The following is a 16,906-nucleotide window of genomic DNA, read 5'->3' as shown; positions in this document are numbered from 1 at the left end:
CTGAAGTGTCAAGTAGACATCTGGGGATTTTTTTTTAACGAAAGGTTGGAGGTAATTATCCACAAGGACCGCGAGAGGTAGCAACAGGGAGCCCGATCCTGAAACGATCGGGCGCCCTGGAGGCCTGTCTAATGCTTCTTTCTGTGCAACACCTGCAAATGGCCATGGAGCCGATTAAACAAGAAATAAGAGATTGAAGAGAAACTCAAAACGGATAAAACATCCCTTGAGTTTGAACAAATACAATGTACTCTGCAACATGATGTAGAAAAAATGAAAACTACACTTTTACAGAATAAACTTCAGAAATTTGAACGCGATATGCGGGATTACCTCCGTAACCGCGTCTACACTTGGGCAGACGAGCGGAGACCAAACCGCACTTACAGACCTACAACAGGTAGCTATCAAACATGTTCAACCGACAGATCAAGTTCTGATATTTCATCATCCACAGTTGAAAGAAGAACAACAAGATCTAGAAATCAACAAAAAAAGGATTTTTTATCCAAAGGGAAAACCGCACCAGACAAAGAAAAAACAGAAGATATAAAATCCAAATAAACGAAACCATAGAAAACAAAATAAAACAGAATATGGTAGTAAACATCTCTGATAAAATCCTCACAGATCATGAAATTTCGGTACTAAATAAGGGACTAAATTTTGTGCCTCTGTTTGAAAAAACTAAATTTGAACATAGTGGACTTTTACAAATTTTGCCATGGGATAAGGATGAAGATGTTCCTATATGATGTGAACAAGGGCCAAGAGCGTGCCTTATTAAAAGATATCCCTGCTAACCTCAGAAAATCATCTTAATTCGATCCGGATATAAAAAAAGGGGACATTGGATACATTTATTCAAGTTGTCATGTCTGAATTGGACTCTAAATGGACATCGGCTCCATACATACAACCTAACCTTACCAAAGAGGAACATTTCACACTAAAGACCCTTAGCAGAGACCCCTCCCTGGTTGGGAAAAGAGCCAACAAGGGAGGGGCCACTGTAGTGATGAACAGGGTTAATTACATAGATGAAGCTATAAGACAACTGTCAGATGATGATAATAATAATAATGTTTATAGAGTACTAAAAGATCCTACCTTGCAATATAAACGCCTAGTTGACGATTATATTGTTTCTCACGTAGAAGACTGTATTTCACAAAAGTTAGGAAATGCTTTGATCACTGAATACCCCAGAATACCAGTGTTATACCTTCTCCACAAGGACCATGACAGGCCTCCTTGGCACCCGATTGTTTCAAGATCGGGCTCCCTGTTGCAACCTCTCGCGGCCCTTGTGGCTAATTACCTCCAACCTTTCGTTAAAAAACTCCCCAGATGTCTACTTGACAATTCAGAGTTTTTAAGACGTTTAGAAAACATACAGACAGAAGAGGTGGACTATTTGTGCACGTTCAAAGTCTATACACTAATATTCCACTATATGAAGGAATGTCTTGCATTCGTGAATTATTGTCCACTGATGCTTCACTGGACAATAAAAAAAAAATTAGCTTTCTTATGGGTTTATTGAATATGGCACTTACTATGAATTATTTTTGCTTTGATCAAACCTTCTATCTTCAGACTTATGGAGTCTCAATGGGTTCATCTGTGGCACCTAGTGTCGCAAATATTTTTATGGCCGACTTTGAGTGTCGTCATGTGTTTGGTGACCTCACGAACACGCCGTCCACGTGGCTTCGCTACGTGGACGAAGTGTTCATGACATGGAAGGGAGACGAAGTGTCACTTTTTTAATTTTGTCGCCTATTTAAATGAATGTCATAATACAATAAAATTTACACTAAATTATTATCGTAATGTTATCCACTTTCTTGACGTGGAAGTAAGACTCACATCTGGGGACTTCCATACAGCTATGTATGTAAAGCCCACAGACGTCAATAACACCCTCCATAAAAAGAGTTTCCATACACCGACTTTATTAGACCAATTTATTAGAGCTGGGCGCATTACTAGTACAGATCAGGAATATGCTATTAAAATAAATTTATACCGAAATTCACGGAAAAAGGATATGACTATAGAGAAGTGAAGGTGGAAAGCGAAAAAATTCAGAAAATTAAAAGAATTATTAAAATCTAAACCAGAGAAAACGCGTGAAAAATCTGACCGCATCATGTATTTGGGTACGTATGACAAAAGCGCAAATATTGTCAAAAATGCCATTTAAAAAAACTGGCATCTTCTGCAAACTGATAAAGATTATGGTAAATTGTTTAAGAACCCTCCCATGTTCACTTACAAAAAAGGCAAATCCATAGGCGAAAAGTTAATTAACAAGTAAACGCAAAGGCACCTATCCGTGTCTGAATTGTGGCCACTGCAGTGGTATTATAAAAGGAGAAAAATTCAACCATCCTTCTAAAGGCTATCCAATTGCACATAAAGGCTTTTTTACCTGTTCATCTAAAAACGTAATTTATTGGCTCAAATGTCCGTGTGTACTCGCGTCGGTCAGACAGCTAGAATGAGTAAGACCAGACTGACCGAACATAAATCGGTTATTAGAAGATTTTTAAATTCAGAAAAAAAAGAAATTGTTACATTTGGTGAAAGCACAGTGGCAAGACACTTTCGTGAATGTAACCATCCTGTAACTACATTAAAATGGTTAGTTTTAGAAGAAATACCAGTACAAGCAAATGAGAACCTGAACAAAAGATGCCTGTTACAAAGAGAGTGTTTTTTTGGATTACAGAATTGTATCTTCCCACAGGGTCTCAATGAGATGTGCAACTTTAGAGCATTTTTATAGCATGCTTTTTTCTATTTATATAAGATTTGTAATAATTTTGTAACCTTTCATGCGTTTTTTAATTTTAATGTGAACAAGAACCTACCTGCTATTCCTATATAATCCTTCCTCCCTCTACACCTGGTACGCATGACTAAGGGGGCACACCCCCCGAAACGTCGTCGCGTCCAAGGTGTTGAGCAGATGGAAGATCTGAGCTCTGTGTCTACTAATAAGCATTGCTCCACTTTGTTTAAGAATATCTACGTCTACAGAAGTATGAAATAAATAACTTAAAGTGTTGGAAGCGATCTGCTGAATCGTGAGTTATTACCCTGTTGGGTCTGATAATGCTTGGACAGTATAACTGAATACCGTCTCGCTCACTGTGTGCATAGTTATTTGCATTAAAGGGGAACTCCAGTGGGGGGGAAAAAAATTCTAATCAACTGGCTCCAGAAAATTAAACAGATTTGTAAATTACTTCTATTTAAAAATATCAACCCTTCCAGTACTTATCAGCTACCTAAACTACAGATATACTACAGAGAAATTTGTGAATTTTTTTCCAGTCTGACAACAGTGCTCTCTGCTGACACCTCTGTCCGTGTCAGGAACTCCAGAGCTGGAGAGGTATTCAATGGGGATTTGCTTCTAATCTGGACAGTGCATGACACAAACAGAGGTGTCAGCAGAGAGCACTGTTGTCAGGCTGGAAAAAAACTTCACAAATGTCTCTGTATTATACAGCAGCTGATAAGTACTGGAAGGCTTCAGATTTTTTTTATAGAAGTAATATACAAATCTGTTTAACTTTCTTGCACCAGTTGATTTGAAAACATTTGTTTTCCATTTGTTTCCACCGGAGTTCCCCTTTAAGGGAGGTGTGGAACTCCCATGTGGGTTCTCTGGATCTAATAGACCAGTCTTTGCAGACTTTTCTTGGTGTGTTGTGGAATAGCCCATTTTGGAAACTACACCCCTCACAGAATTTAATAAGGGGTGTAGTGAGTATTTACACCCCACTGGCGTTTGACAGATCTTTGGAACAGTGGGCTGAGCAAATGCAAAATTAAATTTTTCATTTTCATGGACCACTGTTCCAGAAAACTGTCAGACACCTGTGGGGCGTAAATGCTCACTGCACCCCTTATTACATTACGTGAGGGGTGTAGTTTCCAAAATGGGGTACTATGTGGGAGTGGTCCATTGTTTTGGCACTATGGGGGGCTTTGTAAACACACGTGGCCTTCAATTCCGGACAAATTTTCTCTTCAGAATCCCAATGGGGCTCCTTCTCTTCTGAGCATTGTAGTTTGCCCTCAGAGCACTTTACATCCACATATGGGGTATTTATATACTCAGAAGAAATGGCGTTTCAAATTGTGGAGGGCTTTATTCCTATTTTCCCTTGTGAAAATGAAAAATTTAGGGTAACACCAGCATTTTAGTGAAAATTTAAATTTTTTTATTTTTTTTTCCCGTCCAAATTTAATGAAAATTCGTCAAACACCTGTGGTGTGTTAAGGCTCACTATACCCCTTTTTACATTCTGAGTGGTGTAGTTTCCGAAATGGGGTAACATGTGGGTATTAATTTTTTTTGCGTTTATGGCAGAACCGCTGTAAAATCAGCCACCCCTGTACAAATCACCAATTTAGACCTCAAATGTACATAGTGCGCTCTCACTCCTGAACCTTGTTATGCACCCGCAGAGCATTTTATGCCCACACATGGGGTATTTCCGTACTCAGGAGAAATTCCGTTACAAATTTTTGGGGGTCTTTTTTTCTTTTACCTCTTGTGAAAATAAAAAGTAAAGGCAACACCAGCATGTTAGTGTAGAAATTTTTTTTTCTCTATCGGCTCCATTGGGGGACACAGACCGTGGGTGTATGCTGCTGTCTCTAGGAGGTATGACACTATGGCAACAAAGTCGGCTCCTCCCCTCAGTATATACCCGCCTCCAGGCCCTGAGGTAATCAGTTTAAGCTTAGTGTCTGAAGGAGGTGGACATAGTCTGGATTTCTCCAGACCAGGTCTTATGTCTTATTTTCCTGGTTAGAGAATGTGTTTATTTTTTGTTTTTATTCCATTTTCTTTCATGTTTTCGGGTGGGGTCTCAGGAACTGCGGCTCACTGTTTCCCCATTGCGTGTAAGGGGACACAGACATTGCGTATATGCGCTGTTCACCCCCTCTCGCCAACGGTCAGCGCCTGGGGTTGTACCTCATGGGTCCGGGTCACCCTATCTCCTTGCTCGCCTCGCTCGCACGTGGTAGCCCGGCATGATGCAGGTGATAAAAGCTGGCTGAAGACTTCATAGGAAGACTTCATGAGGTAAGTTCTTCTGACTGAGGTGAGTATAGTTCCCTTTCTCCTTAGGTGCAGATTTGCAACAGCTGGAGACCCTCAGTTTTTGGCCCACTTTTCTCATGGGTCCAATGGGGCTGACCTGGACAGGGGGTCCTTTATTACTGGGGGGAGCAGTGGCGGTTTGGATGGGGCACAACTCTCTACACTTTATTCATATATATTTGTGTGTGTGGAACGTCTGTGTGTGTGTGTGTGTGTGTGTTTTTACACTGAAGCAGCTGACAGCCGCGGCGTTCACTATGCGGGCGCTCTGCGAGCGCCGGTTTACTTTCACTTACGGCAGCGGCTGCTGCCGGCGGCGTTTAGTCCGCTCAGTTCCCCGCGAGCGCACATGCATCCGCATGTGCACTCGGGGCAAGGAGCGGGCGCCATTACAGACTTCTTGTTAATACTTTGGCGGCCCGGTGCGCTTTAGCTCCGCCCTCCCAGGGCCGACAAAGCTTCACTGGGCGCGAACTGTACACCAATCAGCGCTGTGCGCGCGATTGGTGGCAGGGGCCAATCAGCGGTGCCCCCTGTTCCTAACACGTCCCTCACTTGCTATTGCCGGCATTTCTCCTCTCTGACAGCCTGCAGACCACCACAGGTTCGAGTCACGGGGTGGGACTGAGTGTTAGTGTTGTGATTTAATTTTTTTTAAATAGGCCCATTGTGGTCTATGGGGATCTCAAGGCATGTGAAATAGTAAGATAAGCAGACTGTATGAGCAACACAGTGCAATGGAACACAGTCTTGGGTGAGAGAGGCCCAGAACGGCCTCCCTCTAAACAGTTAACTGGAGTGTTAGCCACTACTTTACTCTGTTAATACTGTAACTCTAAACTGTCTGGTTCTGCTGAACCACTTGTTCTGCATGCTCCACTGCTCCCCCAGACCCCCCTGCTACTCTGCCCCGGTTGTTCTTCCCGACCCAGTGGGTTCGGCAGCCCCTCCAGCCTGGATTCCCTCCATCTCCCAGTCTATATCCGACTTGGCTCAGGTCTCCTGTTATGTGGTGACTGCCTTGGAGAGGCCCACCCTACGCGGCCCTCCGAAGGGTCCCGCCCTCCCCCTATTCTGACACTCTCACAGCATCATAGGGGTGTGTCATTTGACTCATCCCCCGAGTCTTCTGGCAGGCATTGGCGCTCCCCTCGCAGGAATCGCCCCGTTGCTCCAACCTATAGCAAGCGTCGCTCCTCTACAGAATGCTCCCAGGGTCGCCGCACTGGCTCTCCAGACCCGCGTACCAGGTCAGTCTCTCTCTTCCAGGGCCGCCTCACACGTTCCCATTCACCTGGAGAACATGTGGAAGAAGTTTCTGATTCTGCCTCCGACTCACAGGACCGCACGGATGTGCCTAATGTGGTGTACTCATTGGTTGCGGCCATAAGAGACACCTTGCAGCTAAAGGACCCAGGAACTTCGGACGTGGCTCCAGAAGTCTCCTTTATTTGTGCCCGACCGGCACTCAAGACTTTCAGCTCTCACGCTGAATTTTACGCCCTGCTGGTATCTGCCTGAAGTCATCCTGACAAGAAGTTTCAGGAAACGAAGAATGTTCATCCGCGGTATTCCTTCGCCAAGGCCCTTATTGCTCGGTGGTCCTCCTCTCCAACTGTGGATATGCCGGTCCCCCGCTTCTCTAAGGTGCCTACACGGCCTTTGGCTGATGCGGCGGCCTTCAAGGATCCAGCGGACATGAAGGTGGCTACTTTGGCAATCTCTGCCCTTGAGGCAGCAGGTTCTTCCTGCTTTTGCTTCTGCCTGGCTGTCAACGGCCCTTTTTAGTATGGTCTTCCAACTCCGCCAGGGTAGTCTTCAAGATCCCTCCGGAGGATTTATTTAATCTAGCTCTCCGTTGCTCCGCAGCCGGAGATTTTTTCTGTGTTCTGCTTCCATGTGCAGCCACTGTGCTGCCTTTACCACAAGCTACCTGGTAGCCACCGTCCCTGCATGTGGCTTTAAGCCTGGAATGCGAATGCCACCTTCAAGAAGTGAGGCGACGGGTGAGAAGAGTTCTTTATTACCTCTGGTAAGACTCACAGAACCGCTTCCGTCGTAAGTCCTCCTTCCGGTTCTGCAGACCCTTGGTACCAGCAAAGGGTACATCTGCCCGCTTCCGACTCTGCCGACTCTTTCAAGAGTCTGATGCCTTCGGCTCCCTGCTCCAGTTTCCATTCGCTTTTGCATGGATATCCTGGGTCGTATGGCGGTGGCCGTAGAGGCCGTGCCATTTTCCCAGTTTCATCACAGACCTCTTCAACTAGTGATTTTCTTCCGGTGTGACAGGTCTCCATTGTCTCTCGGCCGCAAGATCGTTCTCTCTCATCAGTCTTGTTGGTCCCTTCTATGGTGGCTTCGTTTTCACCCTCATTTTTTTCGGGGTGTCCCTTCCTGTCCATCCCTGCCTGTCTGTCAGGCTGGGGAGGTGTTTTCAGGGAGTCTGGATTGGAACTGGGGTTGTCTCTCAGTTCCCTTAAGGGTCAGGTTTCGACCCTTTCTATTCTTTTCCAGCGTCCTCTAGCTTCTAATTCTCATGTCCGGACCTTCCTTCAAGGAGTGGCGCATGCTGTCCCTCCTTATCGGTCACCTTCTCCCCCTTGGGACTTTAATCTGGTTTTGGGGGTACTCCAAGGTGAACCTTTTGAACTCCTTGGGGAGGTGTCCCTGCGCCTCCTTTCTTGGAAAGTGGCGTTTTCTTGTTGTTATCACCTCCATTCCGAGAGTGTCTGTCTGAGAACGGCAGGAGAGAGCTGCCAATTCAGTTTCTGGTGCTTCACCAGGACAAGGTTGTCTTCCGGCCAGATCCTTCCTTTTTGCCTAAGGTTGTTTCGGCCTTTAATCTCAATGAGGACATTGTTCTTCCGTCCTTTTGCTCCGCTCCTTCTCATTCTAGGGAGCATTTACTCCACAAACTGGATGTGGTTCGGGCTGTTAGGTATTACCTCTCTATCTCCTCTTTCGTCCTTACGGAAGGTCGTCTTAAGGACAACCTGCTTCCAAGCCCACCACTTCTCTGTGGATCCGGTCTGCCATTTCGGAAGCCTATCGCTGTAGGGGGAAGACTCCTTCCTTCGGGGTTGTGGCTCATTCTACCTGTTTCTGTTGGGGCATCCTGGGCTCTCCAGAACAAACCTCGGCCTCGCAGATTGCAAGGCGGCTACTTGGTCGTCTTTGCACACTTCTCGAGGTTCTACCGGGTTCATACCTTCGCATCGGCTGATGCTAGTCAGGGCCGTAAACTGTTGCAGGCGGCAGTGGAACAGCCGTCTGCCTGACTATCTGCCCACCCAAGGGACGGCTTTGGTACGTCCCACGGTCTGTGTCCCCCAATGGAGCTGATAGAGAAAAGGAGATTTTTAACACTTACCATAAAATCTCTTTCTCGAAGGATCCATTGGGGGACACAGCTCCCGCCCTTTTGGGTTTCTCTTTGGTTCTCTGTCCGAGGGTGTGTTCAGTTATATCTTTTCTTCTGGTTCTCGGACAGTTCGTGTTTTTCCTTGACCTGTCGCTTCTCTCCTATTGCTCTGGTACTAAAACTGATTACCTCAGGGCCTGGAGGCAGGTATATCCTGCTGGGAGGAGCAGACTTCTTTGTTGCCATAGTGTCATACCTCCTAGAGACAGCAGCATACACCCACCGTCTGTGTCCCCCAATGGATCCTTCGAGAGAGAGATTTTTCGGTAAGTGTTAAAAAATCTCTTTTTTTTCTTTTCTTTTTTTTTACACTAACAGGCTGGTGTAGACCCCAACTTTTCCTTTTCATAAGGGGCAAAAGCGCCCCCCCCCCCCCCCCCAAATTTGTAGTGCAATTTCTCCAGAGTACGGAAATACCCCATATGTGGCCCTAAACTGTTTGCTTGAAATACGACAGCGCTCCAAAGTGAGAGCGCCATTCGCATTTGAGGACTAAATTAGGGATTGCATAGGGTATTCTACGCCAGTGATTCCTAAACAGGGTGCCTCCAGCTGTTGCTAAACTCCCAGCACGCCTGGAAAGTCAGTGGCTGTCCGGAAATGCTGGGAGTTGTTGTTTTGCAACAGCTGGAGGCTCCATTTTGGAAACACTGCAGAACAATAAGTTTTTTATTGGGGGGGGGCAGTGTAAGGGGGTGCATCTGTAGTGTTTTACCTTTTTATTATGTTTTAGTGTAGTGTTTTTAGGGTACATTCACACTGACGGGTTACAGTGAGCTTACCGCTAGTTTGCGCTGCGGCAAAAAATGCCGCAGCTCATGCTTGAAGCAGGAAACTTACTGTAAACCTGCCTGTGTGAATGTACCCTGTACGTTCACATGGGGGGGGGGGGGGCAAACCTCCAGCTGTTGCAAAACTACAACTCCCAGCATGTACTGATCGTCGAAGTGCATGCTGGGAGATGTAGTTATGCAACAGCTAGAGGTACACAACTACAACTCCCAGCATGCCGATACAGCTGTTTGGGCATGCTGGGATTTGCAGTTTTGCAACATCTGGAGGTCTACAGTTTACAGACCACTGCACAGTGATTTCCAAACTGTGGACCTCCAGATGTTGCAAACTACAAATCCCAGCATGCCTAGACAGCAAACTGCTATGTGGGCATGCTGGGAGTTGTAGTTTTGCAAGATCTAGAGGGCCGCAGTTCACAGCACAGTGATCTCCAAACTGTGAACCTCCAGCTGTTGCAAAACTACAAATCCCAGCATGACAGCTGTCTGGGCATGCTGGGAGTTGTAGTTTTTCAACAGCTGGAGGGCAACAGTGTAGAGACCACTCTATAGTGGTCTCAAACTGTAGTCCCCTAGATGTTGCTAAGCAACTTACCGGCTTCCGTCAGATCCAGGGAGCCGTCCTCTTCTGCCGCATGACATGCGGTCCCCTTCGTTTCCCCGTCCTCCCCCGCCTATTGTGGGTGGGCAGAACGGGGAAAACAAAAGTTTGCCCCCAATCTACTATTGGTGGTCACGTCTAGACCACCAATAGGAGGGGTGGCACCCTTCAGGGGGATTGTGGGTGTCTTGGACAACCGCGATTCCCCCTTATTTTCCGGGTCACCATAGACCCGTAATGACCCGGAATTGCGCAAATCGCAAGTGTGAATTCACTAGCGATTTGCGCCGATCGCCGACATTGGGGGGGCTGATGACCCCTCTGGGCATTTGCGCGGGGTGCCTGCTGATTGATATCAGGTGCGCCCTTGGTCCTTAAGTACCAGGGAGCAGAGGCGTACCTGAACGCCCTTGGTATTAAGGGGGTTAAGTCAATAGATTAATAAATAGTTATATACAGTTGTGCCAAGGTACACTGTAGTGTTATATAGTATTAACCACCCCGTAGGCAGGTAGAGTATCGCAATCGAAGGAAAAGTAAACTGGTGAGGTGGTGCAGTTGATGATCTAAAACATAAATACACTAGAGACAAATATGTTAAAAGGAACATGTGGCAGTCTGTGGACCACAGTGTAAAATATACACCAGCTAGTAATTGACAGATTTTCACTCTAATTTACTTGGTGTAACTTAGTTAAAATCTATGTCTGCTGGTATAAATTTTCTGGCAGAAGACTGACATTACGCTGCCGATAAATCCCATTCCCATTTCAATGTTTGTAGCTAATTGGTCGTACAGATGATGATTATTATTATTAGGCTGATCATATACTGTATTCCTGTCTTTCTATGACTGATAACTTAGTAGCATGCCCCATGCTTGCCTCTGTCTGCATATATGTAATGCACACAGTAATCTGGCGCACATACAAAAAAAGTGCACTGAGATCAACTTTGTTTTTCTTTTAGACAAAGTCGTGGAGGAGGTGCTGCCAATTGATAAAATGCCCAATGTAACATTACAAGAGCACATAGATGCATGTAAAACTTCAGAACCTGCTGTAGGTAAGTGGTTAGCATTATTTGTTTGAATTCAGCTATACATATAGGGGGGAGGGGGGGATTTATAAAAAAAAAATTATAATAATAATCTGTGCAGAGGAAAAGTTGTCCAGCAACCAATTAGATTTCTTCTTTCAAAAGCATTTTTAAAAATGAAAGGAGAAAGCTAATGGGTTGCTATAGGCCACTTGTCAACTTTTTCTCTATACAGGTTTTAATAGACCCCCCCCCCCCCCCCCCCCCAATAGATCTTTACAGGAAATTAAAGAGCACTTCTACGAGTCAGTCCTTCTATTATTTTGTGGCTGTGATGGAGGTTAAATCAGGATCACACCACTCAGATCCTAGCATTCACACTCTTTTTTTGAAGTAATGTTTGCACCCATTGAGGGAAAAGTGGAGTCAGACAAAAAATAAAATCCCTTTCATCTCTTTAGTAAGTAAAAACATACACACAGTTTGATAAATCTGGGCCTGAGTGATTTTCCCACAGCAAGCAATCACAGCTCAGCTTTAACTTTACCAGAGCTAGTTAGCTGAGCTGTGATTGGCTGCTTTTTTTTTTTCCTCACAGAGCTTGATAAATCTGGGCCATAGTTTTAATAGAAAAATCTTAATTTTTGTAAAAACAGGTCCTCATTTAAGGGGTTTTCCGACTAGATTTATTTATCCATATGATGATCCAAAGGTTCCCCTTGTGAATGGAGTACAGTCTGGAATAATGTGAACCAAAGGCCTGGGGCACATAAAAGGAGGACTGGGTTCCGGGCGCTTCCCCTCCTAGTTGAGTACTCAATCTTAGGCAGGCAGATCCGTAGAATAAAAAGGGAGTTTATTCTCAACAATAGTTTCGAGTCTTGTGCCAGACTCTTCTTCAGGCATATGACAAGGGGTTCAAACACATACACTTAAAATACCCGGGACCCAAAATGGTTCCGGGTGAAAGGTCACAATGACATTACTCTTAAATTACAAAATATAACATACAACATAAAAGGTAATAAAAGCATAGGAACATATACATATATAAAAGTTAAGATTAGACAGAGTTTGGTATAAAATTTATGTTTGCCCATTTGGCAGCGCTGGAGGCTCCCGATCAGCGGAGGTTAATCACGGCATCAGAAAGAGGCTGATGTGTGACGCTCGCTATAGCGATACTGAGTGGTGGGGGTGGATACAATGTAGCGCATAGTAGACAAAACTTTTGTGAATGAAGAAAATCAAAACAAGTGACAACTGAGTGGTGGGGGTGGATACAATGCAGCGCATAGTAAGCAAAGAGGAGCAAGATGACGTAACCTTTTGTGAAATGAAGGAAATCAAAATCAGGCTATTCACCGGGGACCTGCGGGGAAAAGCAGGGCTTGCTGACAGTCCGCCGTTCCGTATTAGGAATGTAATCCTAATGCACGGGAACACTGTAAATATACCGATCTCAGTATAGGGTGTTCCCCTGAAGACAATAGGATTGTATAAGAAGAAGACATTACCCTGATGGTAGTGAAGGTGTTTATCTAAGCTGCTGTTGTGGGAGTAAGAGCATCTGATTCTGTATGGGCTCCGCTATGTAGGGTCATGACTAAAAAAGTCTCAATGAGTAAAAAGGGACTTGAACAGACGGTATCCTACAATAAAAGAAGAGGTATATAAATGAGGGTATGAAAAATTGAATATAAAAGTGTAAATGTGTATCTGAAACCATATCTGGATATATATATAAAAGGGAAGGTATATGTAAAGTAATGAATGATGTGTAGAGTGGTACATATAGGGCCATAACCAATTATTATATACCATTGGGAAAAAGAGGGGCTATAAAATATGGAACTATAGAATCTATGACTGATATATAGAGTGGTACATTAATTATAATATATCATTATAAAATAATTAGAAAAGCTATAGGTTATGGGACTATAGAATATATTATACAATTAGGACATATATCAATGTTATCAGTTGAAAATTGTATTGATATTAAGACTATAACAATTGAAAATTTCTGGTGGCAATTGATGAATATTATCTGTAATAGCAATCAGTCCCACAGTGCAGGTTATATAGATATAAAAAAATATAATAACCAATTGTCACGCTACAGTGAACCGTACGCACCAGTCCAGAGTGGACTAATAAGTGATAGTGTAACAGGGCCACTGTCCTGGAAGTTGGTGATAATGACAATATGGGAAAATGTTGTTATAATAAAGAAAATATTTATAAAGGAATATGAATAGACCGGTATAGATACAGAGATGGAAATGACCAAATTGGACGGCCGCCGGGGTTTGGATGACAGAGGTGAATGATCAACATCCGAAATTATAGGACTGTTTCAACTATCTCATTTAACCCCTTTGGTGCAACCGTTGACAATTTGTACATCCAATAGATTTCTTTTTTCTATAAAGTGTCAAAACGGTTAGCACATTCCACCGGAATGTGGTCAATTGGAGTGACCGTGTAAACGTCCTGTTCATCTGGGTGAGTCAGGGCACAGTGTCTTGAGACCCCATGGAGCAGAAACTTTTTCTTGACATTCTGTCTGTTTGTTGAAACGGTTTCTGAGGGGTTGTATAGTCCGACCCACATATTGCAAATGGCACTTACATTCCAGGAGATATATAATATAAGAGGAATCACATGTAAGTCTGTATTTGATGTTAAATCTTTCTTGAGTGGTATTGGATACAAAATCCATCCGCTTGTTTTGAATCTCTCTGCAGCACAGACATCTCTGGGCATTGCACCTATACGACCCCATTGGCAAAATGGGTTTTCTAGGGAGGGATATGTGCTGCTTTATAATACTGGGTGCCAATATATTTTTGAGGGTGAGTGCCCTTCGATAGGTAATGGGTGGTTTGATAGGAAGAATTGCACTGAGTGGAGTCATTTTGCAAAATGTGCAAATGTTTATTTAGAGTTTACTTAATCATACTTGTGGAATCACAGAACGTGGTGATAACATTTAGCCTCTGTATATCACTCGTATTCTTGGTATTACTTGGTTTAATACAGTCTCCTTGTGTCTGATCCTTTACTCTATTATAGGCGTCGTGAACAATAGATTTGGGGTACTTCTTCTCTGTAAATCTTTTAGGCAAAATCTTTGCTTGTATAGCAAAGGTGTTATCTTCCGTACAGTTTTTCCTAATTGTCTTGTACTGTCCATATGGCACATTATTCAGCCATTGTTTTTGATGAGCACTGTTGTATTCCAGGTAACTATTGACGTCTACCTTCTTAAAGTAGGTAGACGTAAAATAGTTAGTACCTTTTGTGTGCGATATTAAAGTCCAAGAAATTGATGATGTCCTCACTGTACTCAATAGTAAATTTGATCACCAATCATTGGAATTTAGGTAGGCCAAAAATGCCCCTATAGATTCCTCCGGACCCTTCCATAGGAAGAAGAGATCGTCGATATAGCGGCGAAAGTTGTATATGCGTGGAAAATTCTGGTGATCCAGTAATGAATTTTTTCTCGAATTCCGCCATAAAAAGGTTGGCATAGGCCGGGGCAACCTTTGACCCCATAGCCGTACCGTTACATTGATGGTAAACCTGTTTGTTTGTATATAAAGTAATTATTCTCCAATATGAACTTAAGGCCTTTAATGATGAAATTCCTATGATCTTCAGTAATGTCAGGATCGTTCTCCAAGAATTCTTCCACACATTGGACCCCAATCTCATGGCCAATGTTGGTGTATAACGACGTGACGTCACAGGTTATCTGGTAAACCCCTGGTTCCCATCTGATGGTAAGCAGCTGTTCTATGAGCTGGGTCGAGTCACAGAGATAACTAGGTAGTGATATAATGGATCTTTGGCAAGAAGTAGAAATAAGAATTTGTGTTCCTGTTTATTTAAAATGCCATCTGAGAGGCCACTGTTTATAAGTTTATTGTGTTCTACGAAGATTCTTTTGTATGGATCTTTTACAATTTGCTTGTAAAAGTTTTTATCCGACAATATATGGAGGTACTCCTCCTCATAATATTCCAGACTCATGATGACCACCCCACCCCCTTTGTCCACCGGGCGGATCACCAGGTTATTGTTCTTCAAGCCCACCAAGGCTTCTCTCTCCTTGAAGGACAAGTTATTTTTGTTTCTTGTCTTAGTTTTCCCCATTAATTTGAATTCCTCAAAGACCAGATCTTGAAAGACCCGTTTATGTGGCCCTTGTGCATATATCGGGTAAAAATTGGAAGGGGCTTTCACATCTTGATGTTTCACTTCATCTATCGGAGGTCCCGGAGTATGGTGGGTATCCAAATGTTCATTTGTTTCTGTTTTTAAAGCGAAGAAACCTTGGAGGGATAATTTCCTTATGAAACGATTAAAGTCCAGGAAAAGCTGGAAATCCTCACCTTGTGATGTTGGGCAGAAGGAGAGGCCTTTGTGGGGTAGAGAAATCTCATGAGGATTTAGTGTGTGTTCAGAGATGTTAAAAATTTTAATAGTGGTGGTTTTGCTATTTGTTGGTTTGTTATTAGATACTAGTTCTGTTGTAGATTCTGACAAACTTGTTTGTCTTTAACTTTTCTTTCCTCCTCCTCCTCCTCCTCCTCCTCTCCTCCCTCTACTTCTTCTTCTATTTTTCTTTTGTTCCTGTTGTTAGTAAACATGCCCGGTATTTTCATAGTTCTCTGTGGGCGTGCAACACAAAAATCCGGGGAGGGCATGGTGGAATTGAGAGGTGGGTTTTTGGAATTGGCCAGGCCATGTTGCTCCTCAATTTCTTGGAGGAGCAATGAAATAGGAGACTTGTGGGTGTCATCAAAGGGATCACCTGGGCACTCCTCATTGTAGATAAGTCCTATCGGGTCCTCTTCCTCGTGTAGTTTTCTGTTCTTCAGAAAAGGGACTAGACATCCCTTGTTGTTCGTATTGTCAATGATGATAATGTTCCCATCAGAGGAATCCTCTATGTCGGTAGTAATTTTCCCAGAGGGTGAGATTGCCTCATGTAAAGATAGTTGAAAATCTATTAGCTGTGCAACTGGATCCTGAGAGGGAAGGGTAGTTCTAAGTTCTGTACCCAAAGGGTAACTCCTCTGCTTGAGTTTGTCATTGAGATCACTATATTTTTTAGTAAGACTTCTACTGGCTTGTAGGAATAGAGAGTTTGGTTTGTTGGCATTAGCCCTTCCATACAGATCAGAGGATCTTGCTGGGGTGCTGAATCCTGTTTGAGACCCAATACCGTCTCCAGGCACGTTCTCAGTACCTGTAGTAGTAGCCTCCTGATTGGTCTTACTGTTTCTATTCGCATCTGGAAGTTCCCCATGGGGATTGTTGCAATTGCCCTGGGTTTCAGTCCCTGTACCTTTTTCGGTGGTTTCCTCTGTGGTTTTTATATTTGTTATTGTAATTGTATTGTAATGTTATTGTTATTTGTTATTGTAATTTACAATACAATAACAATAACATTACAATACAATTACAATAACAAATATAAAAACCACAGAGGAAACCACCATTTACTTAAAATATTTAAGGGGTGCCAACATTTACAGCCATGACTGTGTGTCAGTCACCTTTGTGTCAATACTGTGATCTAAGGCTGGGAGATGGGGCATAAAAATATTTCAAACTTAAAGGGGTACTCCGCCCCTAGACATCTTATCCCCTATCCAGGGATAGGGGATAAGATGTCTGATGGCAGGGGTCCCACTGCTGGGGACCCCCTGCGATCTCTCCTGCAGCCCCCCGAGTCATCAGCTCTCCGGAGCCAAATTTGCTCAGTGGCTGATGACGGGCCGGCGGGGTGTGACGTCATGAGGGGGTGGAGCCATGAAGTCACAAACCGCTGGTCCCTGTATCATGAGTAATCAGTCACTGAGCAAACCTAGCTCCAGAGAGCTGGCCAAAGCACTGCTGCT

General features: G+C 43.7%; 1 protein-coding gene across 5 annotated transcripts in view; it reads left to right on the top strand.

The window, feature by feature from the left end:
* The window catches only part of LOC130273635 (uncharacterized protein DDB_G0284459-like), a 115,766-nt gene that overhangs the window by 24,076 nt on the left and 74,784 nt on the right, over window positions 1–16,906 (top strand). For all 5 annotated transcript variants that reach the window (XM_056520757.1, XM_056520759.1, XM_056520754.1 and 2 more), the window contains exon 5: window positions 10,917–11,012. In XM_056520757.1, the coding sequence (XP_056376732.1) occupies window positions 10,917–11,012 (96 nt within the window). The remainder of the gene's footprint in view (window positions 1–10,916; window positions 11,013–16,906) is intronic.

Source organism: Hyla sarda, chromosome 5, assembly GCF_029499605.1.
Source record: "Hyla sarda isolate aHylSar1 chromosome 5, aHylSar1.hap1, whole genome shotgun sequence".
NCBI lineage: Eukaryota > Metazoa > Chordata > Amphibia > Anura > Hylidae > Hyla > Hyla sarda.
The sequence above is the reverse complement of the archived record's forward strand: the minus strand, read 5'-3'. Positions and strand labels throughout refer to the sequence as shown.